The 24351-nt window shown below is 40.7% G+C and overlaps 1 protein-coding gene across 1 annotated transcript in view; it reads left to right on the forward strand.

Moving 5' to 3' along the window:
• Window positions 1–24351, forward strand: part of EBF2 (EBF transcription factor 2) — a 176732-nt gene that overhangs the window by 146788 nt on the left and 5593 nt on the right. The window contains exons 11-15 of the mRNA XM_032795353.2: window positions 4890–4978; window positions 6210–6275; window positions 6385–6562; window positions 8785–8970; window positions 12176–12343. Coding sequence (XP_032651244.1) covers window positions 4890–4978; window positions 6210–6275; window positions 6385–6562; window positions 8785–8970; window positions 12176–12343 — 687 coding nt within the window. The remainder of the gene's footprint in view (window positions 1–4889; window positions 4979–6209; window positions 6276–6384; window positions 6563–8784; window positions 8971–12175; window positions 12344–24351) is intronic.

Consider the following 24351-nt stretch of genomic DNA (forward strand, 5'->3'; position numbering starts at 1 on the left):
TTCTATGATTTCTATGACTATTTATACTTTCTTACTACATGCAAATCTAGAGGACCCCAACTAATCTCAGGATTTCATTGTACCAGACACTGTATATAGACAAAGTAAATGACAGGCTGTACCCTGAAGAGTGTGCAATTGAAACAGATGAAAGGAAGTGTTATTACTCTGGTTTTACAGCTGGGGAATTGGGACAGACAGAAATTAAGCAATTTGCCCGGGGTCACACACGGAGTCTGTAGCAAGTCTGGGAATTGAACCCAGGTGTCTTGATTCCCAGCCCAGAGTTTGAACCACAAGATCATCCAGATCTATTATAAAAAGGTGGAGGTGGAACAGAAATGATTTTGGTAGTTTGAAGTACATGATTCCCCATGATTTGAGTAAAGCTTTCAATATTTAATATACAATCAAATAGGAATGTTCAACCTGATGAAGCTTTAGCTTTTTATAAAAGAGCAGCATTGACAAGTTGAAGAAGAGGGTGACATAAACTGTTAAGTATAAGAATCAGAGAGAAATTTCAAGGGTAAGTTTGAATGCCACAATGGTGCTGTTACAGGAGTGCATATGCTCCCTGTAATGTGTATTCAGAATAGGCTCTGAGGAAAGTGCGCTGTGCTAGCAATGCTGCAGTTGAGGTTCTGTCAGCATCCTCACTCTTAAGTGCTATCACTCAGGGTGCTGCAAGTCAGCCATCACATTCCTCTCATCACTGGAATTTGATGTGTGGCTTTTTCCATAAGGATTCCATTATGGAAAACGTGTACAGAATTTAGAGGTCTATGGAAAAGTCTTGAAAAATGGACTGACATTGCTAGCTTCTTTATGGAGTTTGTTGAACAGCCTTGTTGAATTTGATAGTGCAGATATAATTCTATATACAGTGAGAGAGAGAGAAACAAAAAGTGTGTCTTTTCGTTTTAATCAAATCTAAATGTAAAATGTCATCCTTAGGACAAAACATTGTCCTCTAATATCTTGCAGTATAAAAAGGTGACAGCTGTGAATAAAAGTGACACACCCATTTCCGGATTCTTGGTACAGGAAGGCACTTGTTCTCCACAGCTAATGTAGCAGTTGCCTTATATTCTGCCTCTAATAATATATAAGCCCAAGTTATTGATTTTAATGTCGCTCAGGTCAAGATCTGGCTCATTGTAATCTCTTGGATCTTATACTTGACCCCAGCTCTGCACGTAGTTTGTTGTAGGGAAACTCATCTCAAACATAGTGTGGCAGGAAGATTTTGAACATAGTTTTTCATCCATGTACAGAAAGGCTTGATGGGTTAAACTAGTCTGATCAACGCAGTATAAGAACAGGTTGGACAAACACCTGTCAGGAATAGTCTGGGTTTATTTGGGCCTGTCTCAGTGCAGGGAGCTGGACTTTGATGACTTCTTGAGATCCCTTCCAGCCCTACATTTCTCTGATCCATGGGATATACCACACTCCCAAGGGACTGCCTTGGGTTGGGATGTATGCCCGCTGCACATTGTAGGAGGTGCTGTTTTTGTAAGTTTTATAAATTGGAATTGAGAATGCCTTGTTATCCTCCTCTTGGAAGGGAAACAGTACTTACAAGGATGGAGCTAGCACTGGAAACTAACCTTGAGAAGAGCATGTGATTTGCTTGGGGGCAGCTGCTGTCCTGCTGGAGCTTATGAAGGGCACATTCCAGAAACGGGCATTGAAATAGCTGTAGGGAGTTGCTTGTAAAGGCTCAGCAAATACAGCAGAGGACTCAATGACATTGTCATAAATTAAAGGGTGCTTTGAGTGTGGGAGACAGAGATCAGACTGGGGAAAAAAGAAAGGTGGTGGTACTTTTTCAAGCTTCACCACAAAATAAGCCCCATGCACATGATTCACCATGAACAGTAGATTGTGCAGATGCTCAACATATACTTCATGGGCTCCAGTCACTCAGCTTTCCTGTGGTGGGGTCAGAACACACTCCTGGGCTCTGCTTGGTTTCCCTTCAGTCACACCTGGTCCAGTGGGCATCTTGTGCTTGCTTGCCCTTTGCGGAAGTTTCTCAGCTGCCCTGCTGGGCTCTCCTAAATTCCTTGGATTGGTCCCTTCTTGATAGGAGGGGAGGGAAAGAAGTGGTATCTCCTAAGACCATTGGCTGCTGGAGTCAGAATGAGCTGTCACTCACAGTAGATTGTGCATGTCATCCTCCGTCTCCTGTCTATGTTATTTGATTGGACAGAGAAATAACAATGCTGCCATTTAAAGCATTAGTTAGTTCTCTGAGGAGTGAGTTTCTGCTTTTGAGGTGATCTCAACAACCGTTACAGCTAGAGACGGCGTTAGCTTTCATTGAGAAGAATGGGAAATGGCACTACATCAGTTCTCTGAGGAGTGAGTTTCTGCTTTTGAGGTGATCTCAACAACCGTTACAGCTAGAGACTTAGGGTGTGGCTGCACATGAAGTTGTTCCTGATTATCTACAAATGTGGACACTCTTATTCCAGAATGAGAGTAATCCAAAATCGGTTAAGTGAAACAAGGGAAAAGTCACTCGTATTCTGGAATACAAGTGTGCACATGAGGGGCAGCTGCAGAATGCCTATTCTGATAAATTTCCAAGTGTAGACAAGCCCTTATTTGTGTCATAAATGAAAGCTTAGATTGAGGAGAATAAGAGGCAGCGTAAAAGAGGTACTGGGTATGGCATACCAACTAAATCCATGCCCATGCATAAGAGAAACTAAGGAGGGTTCCAGTGCATTTAGACCTAGCTCTGTTATTGACTGTAAATGTTCTGTTATCAAACCCGTTATGTTAGTGATGTGAATAGTTTAGGTGACAATTGGATTTGCTAACTAGCTGTTCACTCTTTTTACCCTGTTATTTGATGTCAACACTCTTTCTACCCCGTTACTTGATGTCAATACACAATTTTTTTTCTGTTCTTGAAAATTCAACAGATGTTTAGTGTGTGAAACTTGACCTGCCAAAGTGGCTTGTCACAACTATGGTGATCTGAAACAGGAAGATTTCTAAAGACTTCTAGCCAAAATTTTCAAAAGTGACTAGTGATTCTGGATGTCGTACTATTTAGATACCAAATTTGAGACACCAGAAGTGCTCAGCATCCATCCTCTGAAAATCAGCCCCCCTTAAGGAGGTTCCAGCTATGCACCCCAAAATACTAGTCGTTTTTCAAAATCTTGGCCTATAAGCCTTTGGAATGAGCACATATATGCCTTCTATAACCTGAGCATCCCATAGCACTTTTTTTTTTTATGGGTTGGGGTGGTAACAATGTCATGGCCACATTTCAACCTGGGAACTGAACATAAATCCCTGCCACACCCTTCAGCTTCAATTGGAAATGTTTCCCTCTGAAGGGGGTTGCATTTCATTGGTGTACAAAGTGATCAGCTTGGATATTTTGGGCATGTCCTTTGTGATCAAAGCCGCTATATATATAATGTGTGTAAAATGGTTGGATTGTTCTCAGAACAGTTTTATATGATCTAAGAACCTTCTGCTCTTAAGATGTCAGAGCACAATACAAATATATACATGCCAATCCCTTGGGGAAAAAATAATGTTGGGCAATAGGCAGTTCCTTTCCTTGAGTAATAGATTTGGATATTCCTCATCTGATATTTTTATTTAAACATATACATATTTTTGTGCTTAGTCCAAGATATATAACCTAAATGAGTAGACTCTAAGCAAGAAGAGAAATGGCACATAATGATGTATAGGCCCTCCAGAGAATTGTCATGAATTCTCATGATTGGCAAAAAAAAATAAAAAATTCTCCCTTTCTCAAATGGGATTTAGATTCTGTGGCAGTTGAAATGTGTATTATTAAACTCCTTAAGCAAACCTGAATGGTTCCCAGTGGAGAGCGAAGACATTCTAAGTATAGCCAAGTCTAAATTCTGTGGTCTGGGTTTTCTCTACTCAATTCCCTATTTATTAGCTCCTGTAATATTTAAACTTCATGCCATACTGTAATTATTTAATAAAAAGTAAATATAAAATGTATCTCAGTGGGGAATCTGACCTTTTAGCTTCATGGTGTTATACCAAAGACAGACATAGATAAACAGAAAATCTGGATGAGAGTAATATTCTGTGTCACTTGATGGTTTCATTCTTCTAGTGCCTGACTCTTTGATTCTGAAATGTGCTGAGTACTGTTAGGAAAGGAACTAAGTGCTGGATAGGATGGGACACTCTCAGCTATTGGCACCACTTCTTTTAAGTGACCATTTTTACAGGGACAAAGTGGCACAAGAAGATGGAAGATGCTGCTATTGAATGGGGACTCTGCCAAATGAGTTAAGCACATGTTAATCATTGAATAGTACAAAGAATTTTTAGCAAGATTCTCAGCACTTGGTTGAGTTAATTTCTTATTTAAATCCCATCACCACTTACAAGTAGGGTTTTCAAAAGCTAGATCCTTGATTTTATAGTAAACTTGTGTCTGAGGACAGCCAAAGACTTTGGGTACTCTGAGAGTTAGAAAAGTCAATTTTGGATCATCAAGGTTAGGCCAAGGGTAAGTCTACACTGCAAAGAAAAAATGGCAACACCGAGTCTGAGCCTGGGTCAATTGACTCGGGTTTTTGCACTCAGGCTTTGTCTACATAGCAGCGTAGACATTCAGGCTTAGGCTGGAGCTGGGATCTAAGACTGTCCCTTAATTGGGGCCAATTTTTCATTAAGGTTATTATGTTAAGGACACTACGGGGTTTGGTGTTCCAATCAACGAGAGTTTTTCCTCTGACATCAGCAGGCTTTGTATCAGGCTTCTGCGGAATACACCTTAAGGCTTCGTGTTTTGTTTTGTGGGCTTTTTAAAAACAGCAATTGCCTAAGGCTCACACTCATGTCTGGCTACTCTTCGTTTCCAGCTTTAAATGAACCCACCATCGATTATGGTTTCCAGAGACTGCAGAAGGTCATCCCGAGGCATCCCGGTGACCCAGAGAGACTAGCCAAGGTAAAAGATTTGCTAGCATTTCACTAAGCCTTTTAAATTGCAGCTTTTTCCGCTGATATGTAATAAAGCACAGAGTAGTAAGTCGGATCTTACCGTTACATTCCATGTGTTGCATGCGGAATTTCTTTTATTGCCAGTGTGAGAATCTGTTCCATAGCTGGGAACCCACCATTGCAGACACCCTCCCAGGACATATCTATAGTCTACTGCCCTTATCCGCAGCAGCAGACCTTTGCACTCAAATGGCACCCCATTGAATTCTATAAGGATCCATGGATCTGCCTGCACAGATCCAGTTTTAGGGGGTTTGTCAGCAGAATCACAGCAGGAAAGAGGTGAGTTTTAAGGTTACCTGCTTTGAAAGCACATGGAACAGATACATTTATAATGTATAAAGACCCAAGTTTATACAGCACCTAGCACATGGGGTTCTGATCCGTGACTGGGGCTCCTAGGCACTATTGTAATACCAATAATAATAGTAATAGCCATGCTTGAGCCTTCCATTGCAGAATCCAAGCCTAATTTCTGATGATATTTAAAAGTAATAATAATTTTGTATAATTTGTATGATGAAAGAAGATAATGGTAATTTTTAAAAAAGCCCTATAACCAGAGATCATGAACAGCAGGTGACAGAAACACTGAAGATGGCTTTGAGGAATCTTAATTGTTTGTTACAATTACTGAGAAAAAAAAACGTGTGTAATTTAAAGAATAAGGGTAGGAATTTTCAGGGCAGGAAAAGTGCCTGAGGACGGAACAAAAGTCCCCTTGAAAGTCAATGGGGACTCATGCTCTTAATTCATCTAGGTGTTTTTGAAAACTCCACTGTAAATCTTCTCATCAATGTTCTGAAGAGCAATTTCAGGACTATGGAGAGCTCCTAGACAGGAGGATGGAACACTTATCAGTTGAAGTATAAAATTGTGATTTATTGATGCTCTTATGTGTAGGTAAAAACTTCCCAAAGTGACTGGTGATGTTAGGTGTCCAACCTGAAAGGGGGGGGGGTGGGGGCTGGAGGTCAACACTTTTTGAAAATGAGACTCCTTCAAAGTGTACCAGGTTGAGCCCCCCAAAACACCAATCGCACTAGAAAATCTTGGCCCTGCTTTTTATTTCAGATAACAAATCAGGGCAGAAAACTGACTTTTTTTTTTCTTTTTTGCGAGGGGAGAGGCGAGGTCTCTGAAGGTTTGCCATTTTCATATCTCTCTTCCTCCTCCAGGAGATGCTGTTGAAAAGAGCCGCTGACCTAGTTGAAGCACTGTATGGAACGCCACATAATAACCAGGTTAGAGTGGCTGCTTTTGTGGGAGGGGAAAAAAAAACAAAACCCTTTTTCAAGATTTTGTAAAAATGTCCTGAAGTTAAATTGACTGTAGGCTGTTGCTGTCTTATAGGATATTATTCTGAAGCGAGCTGCGGACATAGCAGAAGCTTTGTACAGTGTCCCAAGGAATCCCGGCCAGATCCCTGCTTTGTCTAGTTCTCCAGCGCATAGCAGCATGATGGGAATCAACTCCTATGGGAGCCAATTAGGAGTCAGCATCTCAGAGTCGACACAGGGGAACAACCAAGGTAATGTCTGTTATAATATTTGCACAAAGTGTGAAGCTCTACCCTAAAATGTGATTGTAAAAATAGTGTCAGGGGACATCAGATTCCATGTTGATCTCTCAACTTCAGTATTTACTCAGTTTCAAAGTATATACATGACCTTTTTTATTGCTAATGTGTTGCTGGCAAACTGGACAAGCTAGTTTCTTTCTAGCTCATGTGTCTTCAACAATGAAGTTCTGCAATTGGAATTTAGCTAACAACTTTTTTGGTGACACAGGAGACAGAATAGTGGCTCTGTGGGGTGGAGTAAATGGTACAAACTCCTTATTTTTGTCACTAAAGAAAGAGGCGACTCAAAATTAGCACTGGGCAGGAACCTGGTTTTCCATTTTTCAGGAAATGCCATAATTCTGAATTTTTTCCATTCCATCCTGGACCAAAAACAAAATTGTGAAATTTCCTGAACAGCAAATTTCAAAAATTCATTTTGGCTGATTTTTATTCTGATTTTGACCTCTTCAGACTTGTTTTAAAACTGCTTTTTCTAGATAAACAATGTTGTTTCAAAAAAGGTGTATCATTTAGATTTCAATAAAATTTCATTCTGAAAAAATTATCTGCTTTTCTAAATTGATGAAAATGGCACTTTTCATTGAAAAAGTTTTGACAAAATTTCTGGCCCACTTTCCTCAGAACAAATACAAGGAGCAGATCTAATGAATAAATGCTTGATCCAAAGTCCTTTGACTTCAGTGAGTTTTGGAGCAGATTCTAAGAAGGGAACATTTTTAATGCACCTACATGAGTTAGGTTCAAGGGCTTAAGTCACTTTTTGAAAATGGGACTTCAGCTTCTAACTTTCATTGAAGTCATTAGGACTTAGGTGCATGTGAAATTTTTACCCAGAGTCTCTTTTCTGGCAAACTTAAGGCTGAATTCCAACTTCTATGCCCTCAGAAAACACGAAGTCAGTAAATGCATCCACTACCATTAAGGAGTGAGGCTGAGAATTTTTAAAAGTGAATTGTTTCTTCTACAATGTTAACTTTGCCAAATTGCATGTATTTACTAATGCTGTTTTCCTTGTTGAATGTGAACCTTAATGTACCATTGTTAGTAATGTGTGCCATAAAATACATGCAGCTCAGCAGAACTAACATCAGGGGAGCAATTTAAACTTTTGGAATGTCCTGAATGGAGTGCTTGATTTCTCAGTTTAACACTAGATTTCTGTAATATACAATCTGGGTTGTCTGAATGCACAGTTAGTTGGACACAATGTCCTCTCAAGAGGTGAAAGTCATGTCATATGAACGTATGTCCAGGGTATATCCTGCCAAACGTAATTAGAAAGGTAATTTTACACAGATTGGCAGTAAGGTCTCAGCACTGACTTAACCAGGATATCATGAAGTATTAATCTCCAGAATGTAATATGCAGAAAAACAATTGTTCATGTTGATTTGCATTGCCTTTATTAATTTACCTGGACTAACTCAACTAGTAGAATCCACTGTTTTCCTCAATGGTAACTAACTTACATTAAACTATTGCTGGATGAAATTTTTCTAATAACATTTCTTCACTGAAAAATAACTTTGATCCTAAAATGGAAATTATGAAAAAACTTTTTTTTTTTTTTTACTTCATTCCTCTTTTTTCCCCCCCATCAAACTGAAATTATGTTTGATGGGGGGAAAAATGGCCCAAATCCTGCTCCTACAGTATTTGCAATCATTGTCCCTACTGGTCAAGTTGGGCTAATTTTTTCCCACACCGAGCGAGACAAGAAGAGGATGGTATATTCAAAGTTGATTCTATAAGTGACTGCATGAATATTACTAATACCTTTTGGTACTTTATTTTTAAGTGGTAATCCATTAATTATTTGGAAAGTATAACCTCAGCCCACAGGTTGTAGCAAAACCATTAAAAGATGAGCTTACTATTTTTTCAAATCTTAGACTCCAATTTCAAGTTTGAAACAATCAAATCTGATTAGGAAAATACAGACACAACTTCAAAAAACGCAAATTTCTGTGAGTGTTTTAAGCTCTGTTTCAGCAAAGCATTTAAAGACAAGCTTCAGTCCCATTAAATCAATGAAACTTGCTGAAGTGTTGTGTTGAATCTGGGTCTAAAAGAGCAATCTCAAAAGATTTTGTTGAGACTGGGAAAATAGAGAAGAAAGTTTCAGGCCATATTCATTGACTCACTGTGAAATGTTTAATTTATTTCAGGTTACATTCGTAATACAAGCAGCATCTCCCCTCGAGGTTACTCTTCCAGTTCAACACCTCAGCAGTCTAATTATAGCACCTCCAGTAATAGCATGAATGGCTACAGCAATGTCCCGATGTCTAACCTGGGAGTTCCCAGCTCACCTGGATTCATTAATGGCTCTCCAACAGGATCTCCCTATGGAAGTAAGTGCCCACCTCTTTGGTAGCAGACTTTTTTTTGTTTAAGCCATATGTGGATCAAACTTTGCATTTAGGGTGTTTTTCAGCTGAGGATCTCAAAACCTTTTACAAGCCTTTATGACAGAGGCATCTGTCAGGCCTGTCAAGACTTAATAATTTTTTTATATCCTTCCCATCTCAAAGTTACCATCAGAACTGCCCCCCTTGCTGGTGGTCTCAGCAGAGGCCAAATGCTCACTTATAAATATATCTGATATATTGTAATAGAAAAGGATCACATGTCAATGGTTTTATCCCTGCTCCATAACAAGATGGTTGTAAAACATCTGTTATCATTTTTATTAGATGGGTTAGGTTTTTGGAGTCATTTCTAGACCCTTTAGGTATTTCACCTGGGACTCTGAAAGGAGTCTATAGGGAGTTCTTCACCCAAATCACACTCAGGTTATGTCTTCACTGCAGGGTGTCATTGCAGTTCATGTGGACATATCCAAGCTAGCTGTAACAGGAATGGCCCTAGCTTTTTTACCCTCCAAGGCAGAACACATTTTTGGTGTGTCCCCACCCACCCATGCTGGTCAATCAGCAGAGTTTAAAAACCTGAAAGGCAAATGCCACAGCAGTATGGTGCCCCCTAGAAGTTGGTGTCCAGGGCGACAGCCCATAGCACAAGCCCTGAGCACTTCAGCCATCTGAGTAAATATCCAGCGTCCCAGGTGGACTTGTACAGTTCTGAAGTGCACAGTTTGGCAGCTTTGCTACTCCAATACCCAAGTGAGCTTGGATGTGTTTCCTTGAGCTCGACTCACACTCCATGATTGCAGTGTAGACACAGATTGAAGCTAAGCACCTAACTCCCTTAGGGAACTTTGACAATCCAAGCCTCCCCCACCGCCATTAGAGTTGAATGGGCTGTGAAAGCTAAACTACCCCTCCTGCCCCTAGAGGTTTCCTCCAAACGGGATTGGGAGAGTGGCAGATGGAGCTTATATTACCATTGCCACAGTTTCTGTAATAAACATTCCTCTCTAAAAGGATGATGTCTGGCTTAACATACCTGGAGCCTGAAATTTGATTTTTTGGGGGGAAAAAAATAAATCTATTGCACATGATGGCCACAACCTGAGACTATTCCAGACACTCAGCTAAGGCTTTATCACCTATCTATGGGTTCCTATGTGTAAGGGGCTGCACAACTGGGAACTAATAATTGCATGTGCTAATACACGAATGCAATGAAAGTAGGGTTAACATACTTCATGTACACAGTATGACCCGGTAAAAAAAAAAAAAAAGCACGCGTCTGCACTTGCTAATGGTTTGCAATATCAAATGGAATTTGGCTGTGTTTTAGATGGAACGGTTCTTGGTTTAATTAAAACTACTTTTGAATTACACCAGTGAACCTCTCCCCCATGCACACACCCAAATCTGAAACTTGCCTTTTCTATTGTTTTTGTGCTGGGAGAGTTTCAAAATGGCCAAACAGATGTTCTTCAAATTTTTACATACAGCCTTCACTTCCTGGCTGCACGCTCCGTGCCAAGTTTCAGCTCAGGGAGAGAATTTTACGGCTGAATTATAAACCCCTGACAATAGGCTTTTATAATGAAATGCTGACAGACCCCTTAACTAAGCAAATGTTCTCTTCTCTAAGAAGAATACATGCAGAGTAAATTCCAGCTGTGAATTCGTGAGCATGGCCTTGTGTGAAGGGAAGAGGGTGGTTGCTTCATTTTGGTCTCTGCCAAGCTGCAGCTCCACTGATATCATCACATAATCCATGCTGAATTACTTGTAAAAGATACATTTAAAGTCACTTAATCCCCATGAAAACAATAAATGAATAGAATTCGCAGTAACTGAGACCTAAATTGAGACAGTGTTCCTGCAGAGTTTCACTTTAATCTTGAGCTATGAATGAGTGACAAAGGGTTAGAGAGGAGAGGTCTGGGAGTTAGACCCCACTTCTGGCTCTACTACTGACTTTCTCTGTGCTTCAATTTCCGCATCTGTAAAAATGAAGACAATGTGTACTACACCACACTGATGGACTGAGGCTCAACAGGATCCTGTAAAGTGCTTTAAAAAACATCCTGGCTGAAAGTAGCTATAAGTGCAAATTATTTTCTCTTTTGTTAAAATATAGCACAATGGGTGAAATTCTATGGCCTGTGTCATGCAGGTCAGACTAGGTGATCCATTCAGGCCCTGTAATCTTTGAATCCCTCAGTTTTGGGGCACTTGAAAATAATTGTCATTGGTGTTAGAACAGTGATTTAAGTTTAAAAGTAATATGTACAACGTTCAAGTGGATACAGGGCCTGCTCCCTGTTTAGTTAAGGGGAAGTTTTGCCAGTGACTTCAGTGGAACAGGATTGGGCCCCACACCATTTCACTGCAATTAGTTTAGACTAGCACTCTGTTCAAGCCTGAGTTCATCCCTGGCCTCCCACTTTGAGATGCAGTTCGGATTAACAGGTTGCTTTATTGTGCATATTGTTTATTTCTTAATGGCAAACATACAGCTGTTTCACACTTCCAAGGTTAACATAATGTTGCAGGGGGAGAGGGGTTTCTAGACATACCAGCTATTTTGTTAAATGAACATTTTTCAGATGTATGTATTTTTGCCCTCCTCTTCCACTGGGGAAAACTAAAAACCTAAATATGTTTCATTTCCTTTTGGTTGCTAAAAATTGCATTTAGATTTTAAAACTTTCCATTTTGGGGAAGGGATATTGTTACCATTATTTAACCAGCCCTAACCCCTCCCCCACCGCCCTTCAACTTATCTAGTAGCAGATCCTCTTTTGTTTCATACAACCCATGAGCAAAAGAGCATTATCCTCTGTAGCGCCTTCATATTAACAGTTCTGGGCTATTACTCTGCCATTTTTCAGCACTCAGCCTGAAATTATTATTCCCCAAGCTTATATTTAATTTTACCATAGGAAAACTGTGTTTAAAGCATTTTGGGATATGATTTGTATGAAAGAAGAAATATTAAATAAAACTGCATCCACTTGAGACATACCTACCAGCTGACCATGTTTAGCTATTCTGTGATGGGAACAGCTTCTTATTAATAGTATTTTTATACACACATAACTGAATCAAGGTGGGAAAACAATATTTCAGGCAATTTTACCTTGCCTCTTATCAATTCCATTGCTGAAGATGATGATCTCTTTTTTTCATGTTGCAGTAATGTCTTCAAGTCCAACAGTTGGCTCTTCCAGCGCTTCTTCCATACTTCCATTCTCCTCCTCCGTCTTTCCTGCTGTCAAACAGAAGAGTGCCTTTGCCCCTGTCATCAGACCCCAAGGGTCTCCCTCCCCTGCCTGCTCTAGTGGCAATGGAAATGGGTTTAGAGGTAAGAGATTTACAATTGATTTTCAGCCTGCACATATGTAGCAGCCCCTGTACTGATAAGGCTGGAATGATCTTGTGAGCACTGAGTTATGCAGATTTACAGTAACTCAGGATCTGATGTGTGTTTATGTCCAAAAAAGATTCTAAACATCTCAGAATGAAAGTGCTGCAGATAAACTCAGCATGTGGCACCTAAAGCCTTCTCTGTTGTATGATTCACTAACCCTTTTCCCCCCCTACATGGGAAGGGAAGGGGGATATGTAAGCGGTATCTTAAGTTGCTGCATTTTTAAACTAGGTGGAGGGTACCTAGAGTTTATGGAGGGGATTTCTCTTCTCTCCCCACCCTTTTTACCATTTTTTCTAAATCTAAATAGAACATGTAGCTAGATCCAAATATTGGGCCAAATGCTATAAATCAGCATAGCCCCATAGACTTCAAGAGAATGACCTTGATTTCAAGGGAGCTGTGCTTGACTCACACCAGGTGAGGATCTGGCTCACTTAAGCAGCAGCTTAGACCTCGCCTATGTTGGCAAAATTTACGTCCCTCGAGGGTGTGCACAGCGCTATGGCGACAGGAGAGTGTCTCCCATCAGCACAGAACATCTTCACCACATGCATTGCAAGTGTAGATATGCCCTAATTGTATTTAAAAACCAGTTCTTTTGAAAACAAGGGCTTCTCTCTGACCTTCAAGGACATTTAAATCTGCCCACAGTGTTAATCCACAGCTCTATAGGAAGCAACCAGTTTCTTAAAACTTGCTGCAGGATTTAGGCTCCTAGAGGGAATTGAGTCCTACAGTGCATTTACAGCCTTTTTAAAGGTGATCTGCAAAACAAATGTGAACATTGAGATAAGAATGGAGGGCTGTCCTACATTCCTTTCTCAACAGGCCGTGGGGGAGGCATGAGGCACACACATACATTCCAACTTGTCATAAATATATATATCCTGTGAAGCGATCTGGCTCTTTCAGGGTTCATTAGAGATACCCTAGAAAACGGCTCTGGGACTTCAGCCATGCCAAGAGTCAGTGGTAATTCCAAAATGAGCCATACAAAACACACCTGTTTGGGTACATTATTAATCCCTACCTAGGCCACAGGGACTGCACATAAATTTTCTTCTTTTATTAAAGAATCACACCCCATATGTGCGTCAGACAAAAATAATTATATTTTTAAAAGCCAACTTATAGAAGTATCCTGTAGCTGTTCAAAAAAAAAAATTGCCAGTTACCTGAGAGATTTCATGCCTTTAATACAGGTCCATATGAAGCAAGTTAGTTTCAGTGAGATTTCCTGAATGTTGTCTGTGTCTTAAGTTACTTCTGTCCCAATCTGCTAAAAAGGGAGTGAAAGGATTTGAAGAAAATACTTGAACTGTAGGTAAATAAGGCTTTGTCTACATAGACATTGTACCCCTTTAAAATCAGTGTGTGGACACTCTTAAATTGATACGAGGCACTCAAACTGGTTTAAGTAAGTCACTCTTAAATTGATTTAGCAATATCTACATAAACCAGTAGAGAAGCCCTAAGCTGCTTAATTTAGGATGTGAATTTAAATGGATCTAGTTAAATTGGTGCAAACCTTTATGTAGAAATTTTTATTTTAGTTTACTTTGAACCTGTTCCCCATAGACTAGTGCTTAACTGAAACAACACACGTTTGCACCAGTTTTAGCAAAATCTGATTTTAAAAAGCCTTAGGGCTTGTCTACACCATAGTGCAGTGCACACTACAGAGGCGTGAATTATAGATTGTGCTAACATGTTGCACCCAAGCAGCTCCATGTAGAATTGAAAGGGAACTACATAAGCCTTTTGGTAAACTGCTCCAACTGGTGTAGAGACAAGGCCTTATTTTAGGAAGTCCCCTGATAGTCCCACTCACTCTTTGTAGTTACGCTACACTAGCCAAAGGAAAGAAAAGTATATAAAAGAAATCAACCACCTCAAGATAGCCAACCTCACTTGGAAACACCACTCTGCATCTACACTAGGTTCTGACATCTTACAGCTGTGTTAAGCTAGTAGAGGTCCACCCCAGGCTGCCTCAAAGTAGCTAACTCAATTTTTACAACACATTTTTCCCTAGTCTAGGCATATCCAGTTTGTCTTGTCTATTTAGATTGGATGCTCAGCTACACTTTATATCAAGGGTCCATTTTTAAATAGCTTACAAAGGGTAAATCAATTGTTCAGTCACCAGGTTGCTTATATCCATCCATAACTCATGTTGCTCAGTGTCTATTCCATCTATCAGCCCTTCATCAGTGAAACCTTACTGGAATGTGCGACCAGCAGCTCTTTGGGTTGGAACTCGCTCTCTCTCATGAGTGCTTTCCATGCGCTTTTTGTACAGGTCCCAGTGTGGATGCAGTTATAGCAATAAAAGGCACCTTTAACCTGGCATTGCGTGTTCCCTTTCCATATGGTAATAACTCTAAGGGGAAAAAACAAATCTTTATACCAATCCAACTGGGTCCACACCAAGGGAGTGTAGCTACAGTTAAAGCAGTACAACTTTTACATTTGGACAAGCCCTCACTCTGTGTATATACAGTGCCTGGCACAAGGGGTCCCTAGGCAATACTGTAAATACTAACCTCAAGAAGCATTTTAGTTTTCAGAGAAGGGTAGAAAAGCTACCTCCCTGCAATGTTAGTGGCTCGCACCTAGGATCCTTAGGCCTGGTCTAGACACAGTTTTTAGTGTGGATCAGTTTTATAAAGGTGCCTGTCTACCCCTATATATCTTTAGTCTACTTAAATTGATACTATACTGGTTTCACATCACTACAATGAAACTAGTACTAAAAATTGCTTATAGACCAGCCCTTAGAAGACACTGGCTATGCTGCAATTCAGATTTCTAATCCCCTACTTCTGCGCACAGTAATACCATTTAGGGGCTGTAAACACTGTGAGAATGTTAATTTGGAAATTAGGCCATGGGTCCAGATCCTGTCCGAAACACAAGTTGCCAGGGCTCCTTTGTCAACATTACTTTAGGGCTGGCCTAGCCTAGGCTAAAAGCTATCTTTTTAAAAACACATTCGCTAAAATGTTTAGTGCATTCTAAAACCCTAGTGTAGACAGGGCAAGTTGGACTCTAAGATGGTGGGTTCACATCCACCAGTTAACACATGTTCTAAAAATGTACATTTTATTGGAGCATGGCAGTGCTCTTAGTAAACCCTGATCTAACCCACTTCGTAATCAGTGGCATTCTTTCCATGAGCAACTTCAGGGGATTTTGGATCAGGCTCATGGAAATGAAGTATATAGCCTAACAATGAAAGCACAGGCCAAAGAGTTAGATGTAGCTTCTATTCCCAGCTCTGATATGGGGCAAATTATTTGACCTTGTATCCATCTCAGTTTCCCCATCTGTAAAATAGGCATAATACTTACATCCCTCACAAGGTTTTTTGTGAGTGTTAATTTAGGGCTTGTCTAGACAGGAGCTATTCCTGATTAATTCTGGAATAACATGCACACCGAGAGTTAGAGTGTCCACGTCAGGAATAGCTACTGCGCTTTAAATTCACACCCTGCTTTAATCGCAATTAACTTCTCTGTGTAGACAAAGCCTTAGTGTTTGTAATGCACCCAGTAGTGCAGATCCACCCTACCTTTCAGCTAAATACCTTTGAGAATCTTGCCATTGGTGGAGTTTACAGCAGTGGGAAATTTTTGCCAAAATTCCCTTGCGATCCGCAGATGGAAGCTGCTAGAGAGGACAAAGTATTGTTTTATAAGGCAGATGTAGAAAGCATGCCCGACCTTAAAGAGTGAGGCTAGATAGCAATCCCACATGCCTCTTGGACAACACAAAGCTGAGAGCCAACCCACTCAAGCCATGTGGGGATACCCTCAGATAACCTCATCCTGTGCCATGTGTTCCTGCTTACATCTTTCCATCTGCTACACATTCCCATTATATAACAGGACACTATGGGGTGGAACAAGCAGCAGTCCATCGTGAACACCATCCAATTCTATACACACTCCAAATTGATAGCAGGCGAGCCCGCGCCAAACAATTGCATGCTGATTTCATGTCATACATCAAGCCCGTTTAAAAACGGCATAGGGAAGATATAACATGACGCGACATGAGATGGCATGATGAGTGCACTATGCCTAATCATCTCATCGCAGATGTAAGGCAGCTGATAGGAAAGCAAGCAAATTGGAAACTGCTGGAACGCTGACTGCCTAGATTACTATTGACCAGCTCAGGTCATTTCAATAGAAAAATAATGCAAGGAACAGGAGGCAACCCTCAGAAGGTCAGTGGTTCAGTTACCCCGCATGACCCTAGCCAATCCAAAGGGCATCAAAGTCTTGTCTACACTTTGGAATATCTCCAACTCAGTCATCAGCATAGCTGCAGAGAGTCCCTAAGGCCACAGAAAGGCTTTGGGGGGGTGGCACCCATTGGTGTTGACCCCAGCTTGAAGATGAAGTGACTTGTTCAGGGTTGCAGAGCTGGGAACAAACTCAAGTCCCCTAATTCCCCATCCCGTGCCCTATCGTTTTCCAGATTTGCCCTGGGGGCTCAGCAGTGATGCAGCTACCGAGATTGTTTGCACAGTGTCTAACACATGGGCGACTTGGCAAAGGCTTCTAGACACCACCACAATACACACATCAATAATACACCTCTGGCTGACTTATCCCTGAGCATAGACAATGCCTTAAGCATGTTACAAGTTACCTGCAAAGGATTATTATTTTTTAAATTGGGTTTGTTCTCATTTCAGGCTGTCTAAACATCACAAGAAAAGATTGTATGTCAAAAATTCTATTTTCTGCATGTTATTTACATTTGAAATATAGAGGGCTGTCAGTATTTTTCCCCAGTTTCTTGGTTGTAGAGAGAAGTATTGGGAAATCACATTTCAGAAGAGGGGATCTTAAAGGGGTCTTTTTTCCCCAAGGGCTGTTTAGTCATTGAAATGATTAAATAAAACTTAAAAGTTGTAAACAGTTTTCATAAAAAGATTCCTCCTCCCTTTACTGTTGCTCAGCTTCACTCTCTGAGATGGTCAATTTCACTAGTTCGCCAGGTGCCTGATAATCAGCCAGACCTCCATTTCTAGTGTAAAATACCAACAGGTTCTTTTTTTTATCTATTTTTAATTGGAAAACATATTTCAGGCCCTATTCACACACCATAAAGAGAGGGAGGGCTGGAAGGGCTCAGTGTCCAACTTTTCTTTGATGCTCAGCTGTTAAGGTATGTCTACACAACAGTCAGGAGGGGTGGTAACAGCACTGAAGCCATAGCCCAAGTACAAGCCCATCTGAAGCCTGGCTGCATACTCAGGGGGCTAGACCATGCTGCTGTGGCTTCACTGCTATTTTTGTCAAAGCTAGGTGAAGTGTGCCTATATGTGCTACCGTCACACCTCCCATTTGCAATGTAGACATACCCTAAAAGACCAGTCAATTTCTTAGTGTACTTTGCAGGAAGGATGGGAGGCTACTTGGGGTTCATGAACAAAAGCTAGTCTTTACCAACCTTAAATTCTCCCCTCAATGCCTGACCTGGTCAGGAGAATGATAGGTCTCAAGAGGACAAGCTCTAGGGTTGAGGCCTGAATGGCTGCAGAAGAGGAAAGATAAAGAACAGAGACCTCATCTACACACACCTTTGCAGCGGTTTAGTTAAACATGCAAATCCTGGTGTGGACACTCTTAAAAGTGATTTATTTTGGTTTAGTAGAAGGTCATTCCTAATTGATTTAGGCTTATTGCAGTTTAGCTTTTCTTCAACAGCAGTAAGTGTCCACAAAGCTTTTTGCACTAGTTTAACAAACTTGGTTGTTTTTTTTAAAAAACCCACACCTTTATTAATCTGGTGCAGATTTCTATGTAGACAAGACAAGTTAACCTATTTCTCCTTCTTCCCTTAGGATTCCAGGGGCTTGTCTAATCTGGAAAAACTTGAGGTGATTTAAAACACTACTTAGGAGCTAGCGTAGACAAAGACAGCTGTTCACAAATGTGTTAGCTGGTCAGGGTGAGATCCTCAGGGTTGACCACACCCTCCTAGCTAGAGCAGGTCAAAACTTTGCCATCAAAACTGCTTTCGTGGAAAATTGTTTTGGAAAAATGTCAAAACCTCAGTGTCTGCTTTCCAGGGAAAATTTCAGCTTCATTTTGAAAAACCAAAACACCTTACAACGTAAAGGTTTTGGCCATTTTCCCTTTGGAAATGCCATCATAGTGCCTTACGCCCCCCTATCACTTCTATGGGCCAGACTCCCCAGCTGAACTACATCTCCCAGGCTGCCTCAACTGGCTGGAAGTCTGTGTACACTGTAATCCATAACGCTTTCCTACCATAACCTCTGCAGTCTAATGCCTATTACAGAGCGGCAGCTGGTATAACTCATTGGTGTTCCGTGTGGTCCCCTTCTTCTAGCCTTATCACTTGATTAGTTACACAAAGCAGCCTGCAGCAATTAAGAGGGAGAAAATTTAATTGGCACAATTGTTTTTATAAAAAAGCAAAAACAAATAAACCCACATTTCAATTTAATACAAACATCTTCATGGTTGTAACACTGAGACTTAAACTTAGCATTCACCATCCATCATCCCATCTGTATTCCTGGCAGCCATAGCAAGCTCTCTGTTTTTAATTCTGAAACCCATTAGTGAGGCCACAGCTGATCAAGTGCAGGCGTTCTGGGCTACATTCAGCCATGCAGGCCCTCTGGAGTAGAGTCTGGACTCTGCCAATATACAAAGAAATGTTATTTCCACTCTCCCCAACCCCCACATTCTGATTTGGTGGGGAAAGCAATTTTCTGTCCATGTGAAACTACCATAAGCTCACTCACATATGCAGGAGTGAATGCTGTGTTTTGCTAGAAGGCGGTGCCACATATCTCTGACACATGCTGGACAAACAGAAGCCAACAGGGCCACATCTTGCATTACCCGCATTCTAGTCAACATCCTTCCCTCAGATCATAGCGCATTCTTCACTCAGCCCCCAGCGCTGCCATCAAGTGCTTAAACAATTTGCCCGGTTGGGGCTTAATTCCCACACAACTTTTACCATATGCAAGTGAGAGGCATGTTGGTCCTTTTGTTACAGCAGAAGATTAGAAACTGCATCCTAATGCCAGTTACAAAGCAACAGCATTTCATTTTCTTTGGCAAAGTTGCAGGTGTTTTGAAAATGTAAAACCCTACACAGCTTTCATTCTATGACAAAAGGAGGAAAAAACAAAACCCCTCAAAATATTTGGTTGTGATGAAAAACGGAAAAAATCTTACACACAACCCCGAAAATTGCCTTAACAAAAGTTTTGAATTAAAAATTTCAGCTAAGTCTATTAAGAGCTAATAGGCCTCATTTTCAGAGATGCTGCAGCTCCCATTGACATCAGCTTGAATTGTCGTCTGCCCACAAAAACAAACAAGGCCCAATAGTTTTAGGATTAAACCCTCTTATCAGCATGTAAGCCAACAATTTACTTGAATTCCTTGGGGGTTGGAAGTGCTGTAGCTTGCCACTCTGAATAGCCATCCGCTGTTGAAATGGAAGCTACCGTCCTCTCACTTCCATGAAGCAACACGATGGAAGAGGCAACTGATGATGCATGTCTACTTGTTCCAGACAAAGCAAAGTGTAATTGCAAAAAATCAATTCCATTTTTTTCAATGATTAAGCCAGACCCATTTTAATTTGACAAACATGTTTGACTTCTTATCCCAAAGCGGTGATTGCATTGTCACCACATTTGTTTAATGCTAATTCAAGAGATCTCTGAAAAATATCAACCCTAATCATATTTAAATTACAGCTTTTTGTTGTTTCATCACTAGGATGCAAAAGAAAATATCCCCAAACTTGAGGTTTATATTATAAGTGAAAGTCAAGGCCTTTGCTAAAGGGAAACAAACAAAGAGGTGGTTGTGTAGGGAGTTAGTAAAGGGATAGGGGAGATATCTAAGAACTTGTTAGACCTTGGACTGCTTAGGTCAGGCTGTGGTGAATCTTCTTACATTGGCCAGGCAGCCTTGTCAAAAAATTACCACGGTAACTGTAAAAAAAAGAAGAAAAAAAAAAGCTGGGGCAGGGGTGTAAAAAGAAGTGTTTCATATTTAAATAAGAGTAAATGTATATATTACATCCCAAAAACTATGTTGGAAGAACACTGAAGTTGCAAAATCAAGCACCCAAAAATAAAGACGTGCCAGAATTAAAGTTGCCTGGGGAACCTGTCCTCCACCCACTTGCTGCTACCCAGCAGCATCCCCCACACCCCTCAGGTCTTGTCTCCCTAGTCTCTGATTTTTATATGTGATGAGCACTGATAACTCTCATTGAGATAACTGAGTGCTTAGCATTTCTGAAATACCATGCCCATGAAATGGGTCTCTGTACACATGGCTACACACACACTTTCAGATGTCTAGAGATTATGGATGCTTAACTTGATATACCTTACGGGTTTTTCAGAAAGGGCTGAGCACCTGCCCCTTTAAAGGGATTTCAAGGTGGCCACCTAAAAATCACCAGTTGTTTTTGAAAATCTGGTTCGCTGCATGTGAGGTTACATTACTATAACACCCTGCCTCTTTAAAATTCTTCCAAGCCAGCTAGGTGAATTCCATGAGTAAAACTGAATTCTTTTCCCTCCAAGCAGGAAGAAATTTAAAGGGTCCATTGCTGTGTAGTGTCTATTATTATTATTAATTACACACACCGAAGAAGCCTATCACCATAGCATCTGGGTGTTATTTGTGTTTGATATATAGATATATATAAAAATTCTACAACCTTGTGACAATTTTAATCAAGTGTTTCAGTTGATAATTGCAAGCTGTCAAGGCTAATACAATAAGGCTCATCTCTAATTCTTTTTCCATTTCCCTCCAAGAAATAATAAAATCCCTCTGGGATAATGACTGTGCTTTCTATATTCCCAACCCATCAGGGAGTGTCCTGCGTTGAACTACCTTTATTGAAAAGTTACATCGATTCAATATATAGTAATACAGGCAAAAATAATTACAGCTTTGCTAGCAGTGTAAGACCTTAATCCAAACCTCACAAACATTCAATAAAAAGTGGTACAGGCTGGGAAATAGGCTTTTGACAGCACAGCCCCAAAGGGAAGTGGGGCGGGGGGAAGAGGGTGGAGCAGAGGAAAGAGCAGCAGATCCGAGCTGTGGAAAGAAGTGTGTGCACCTGGGGTGTGTGTAGAAAATATTCTTCAGTCTACTTACTCATTGCCACAGGAACAGCTGGAGATGTGGTATTCAGATGGCAGTGTCAGGGGTGATTAGAGCTCTGCCGAGCACTAGGAGAAATGAGTCTAACAGGTATCGCTGCCTTTTTTAATCTGTAAAAATATTAGCCCAATCAACTGGATTGTAGGCGTCTCTTTTAAAAATTAAAACATGAATTTAGCCAACATCATCATTCGGACAACTTTCCCACCTTAAAAAGAATCCAGGGCCTGGTTCCCACCCAAAGTTGCATCAGTTTAACTAAAGGTCCGATGATAAACTGATTTAACTAAACCAGCAAAGCTTTGTCTAGAGCCCCTCTTACATTAGTTTAGCCAGTGCCACTTGTGTGCGCAGACATGCCCCAGCTGTGTTTCTTTTCTATATGGGAGGAGGAGAAGGGACTTGTTTATGCACAGGGAAGCACACTGTCTGGAGTCTGTTTCAAGCTGTGGTACTAACCATCCTTTGGCAGCCCATAGAACAAGGATCACACCACCTTTTTTGGGGTGGGAAGTACCTTAACACATCATGGGCGTTAACAGAAATGGTCACTTCACCTCTTAGTGGCTTGGTCTCCCTCACTGTAATGTAGGAATAAAAATACATACCTACATGACTTGCGTTTTTGTAAATTGCTTTTAAGATCCTTGCATGAAAAATGCTAAGGAATTCTTAGAGACGCAAGGTAGGGGAGATCATGTCTTTTATTGGACCAACTGGTGGATTCATAGGCCTTACAGATGCCTATCGCAATATGTGGACCACCACAACTATTGCACTAAATGCCCCAGTCAAAGCTATGTGGGTGAAACCAGACAATCACAACACTCTCAAATGAAGTCATGCAGAAAAATGATGAAAACACCCTATCGCCCATGAGTGAACATTTTTCACAAAATGATCACTCCATATGTGACCTCTCAGTCCTCATCCTCAAAGGAAACCTGCACAATACCTGCCAAAAAAAAAAGCCGGAGAGCTTAAATTCATAACTTTATTCAGATGATTTTTAGTGTCTTGCAAAAACACTGCATTTATGGCTTATAACAACAATCTATAACCCACTATCCCCCAATTTTTTTGGTCCTGTAATGCCTCTGCAGTGAATGGGCCATTTCACCTTGAATGGTCTTTTAGAACATTTGTTAATTGCTTATGCTAACCAAACTGTTCCACCTTGTATTTAGCTGTGACACACCAAAAACTTACAGCAGCATAGCTACCATGATCAAGGATGTGACAAATTCACATGCCTGACCGATGTAGTTAAGCTGACCTAACCCCCAGCATAGCCAGCGCTAGGTCAGTGAGGTGGATTACCTGCACTGACAGGAGATCCCCTTCCATTGACCTAAGTAGGGTCTACACTGAAGTGCTACAGCTGCAGTGATGGAGCTGTGCTACCTAGACAAGCCCTTAAGTGCCACAGCAGTGCAGGTGTAGCACCGCTGTAGTGGTTTAAGCGTAGACATACCCAGAGTACCTTTCCCAGACCTGAAGAAGACTTCTGTGTAGCTAGAAAGCTTGTCTCTCTCATCAACAAAAGTTGGTCCAGTAAAAAGAGATTACCTCACCCAGCTTGTCTCATTAATATCCTGGGACCAAGATGGCTACAACAGCACTGCAATCAAGGAAGTCTTAGGCATTGTTTTTTTTAAAGAAAGATTTCACTCAGCAGCGGCATTTAATCTAGACTGGTCAGTTTTACTCTCTCTTTCTGGCTCTGTGCCCTAAAATGGCAGGGTAGCTTTATTCCTCATCATCATTTCTGAACACAAAAACATTTATTTACATATAATGCTAAATGATCCCAATTGTGGGCCAGATCTCCAGCTGCTTAAAATCAATGTAGCTCCACTAAAAAAAAAACAAAAAAAACATGGAGTTATGCCAGCTGAAGATCTTACTCTGTTGCTGCAATTTACTTTAACACAAACATAAGGGTGAAATTCAAGGCTTTGCAAAGACAGGACTTTAAGGACATGAATAATCTGACTGAATTCAATGGGCATCAATCTTTGTAGGATTAGGGCTTTACACTGAAACAAGGCCCCTTTGAAAACATGACCTACTAGCTTTTGTTTTATATATATATATATATATATAAAATAAAAACAAACAAACAAAAAAAACTTACCCAACAAAGCCTTTGGGAACATTTCGGGCAGCTTAAAATCCTCCACTTGTCTGTTAGGAAAGATACAGCTGCAATTAAAGCCCGTCAGAGTGACTAGTAAATAATTTACATGTGTCCAGTGTTCTGGGAACATGCCCGGTAAATTACAGCGATTCAGAGAAAGGGGGTAAACCAAGCGAAAGAGAGGTTGGTGTGTAATTTCTACGGAAGCTAAATGAACAAAATCCAATTCTGGTCACTCCCAGATGAATTGGGAAATGTAACCCTTGGCCCAGATCTTGTAAATGCTTCAGATGTACAGCTCCCATTTGATTCCATGTTACCACTGCCCAGTCATAGCCTAACCATTTGTGCAAGTGAGAAATTTAAAGCTGGAGAGTGGGGGAAGGAGAATGGAGGACCCAAGCTGAGTTTTGACCCCCCAAAAGGGAGAAGTGCCAGATATTACTGAATTCTACTAAGGACATTGAGCACTTTTTGTGTAAAACCAGTAGCAGATACTACAGTGATGGGCAGCAGTATAGCACTAACATAGATGGATGACCTCCCTCTCAATAAGCTAATATTCATTCCTAAGCATCATCATCTGACTAGGCATC

The sequence above is a fragment of the Chelonoidis abingdonii genome, chromosome 2, assembly GCF_003597395.2.
Source record: "Chelonoidis abingdonii isolate Lonesome George chromosome 2, CheloAbing_2.0, whole genome shotgun sequence".
NCBI lineage: Eukaryota > Metazoa > Chordata > Testudines > Testudinidae > Chelonoidis > Chelonoidis abingdonii.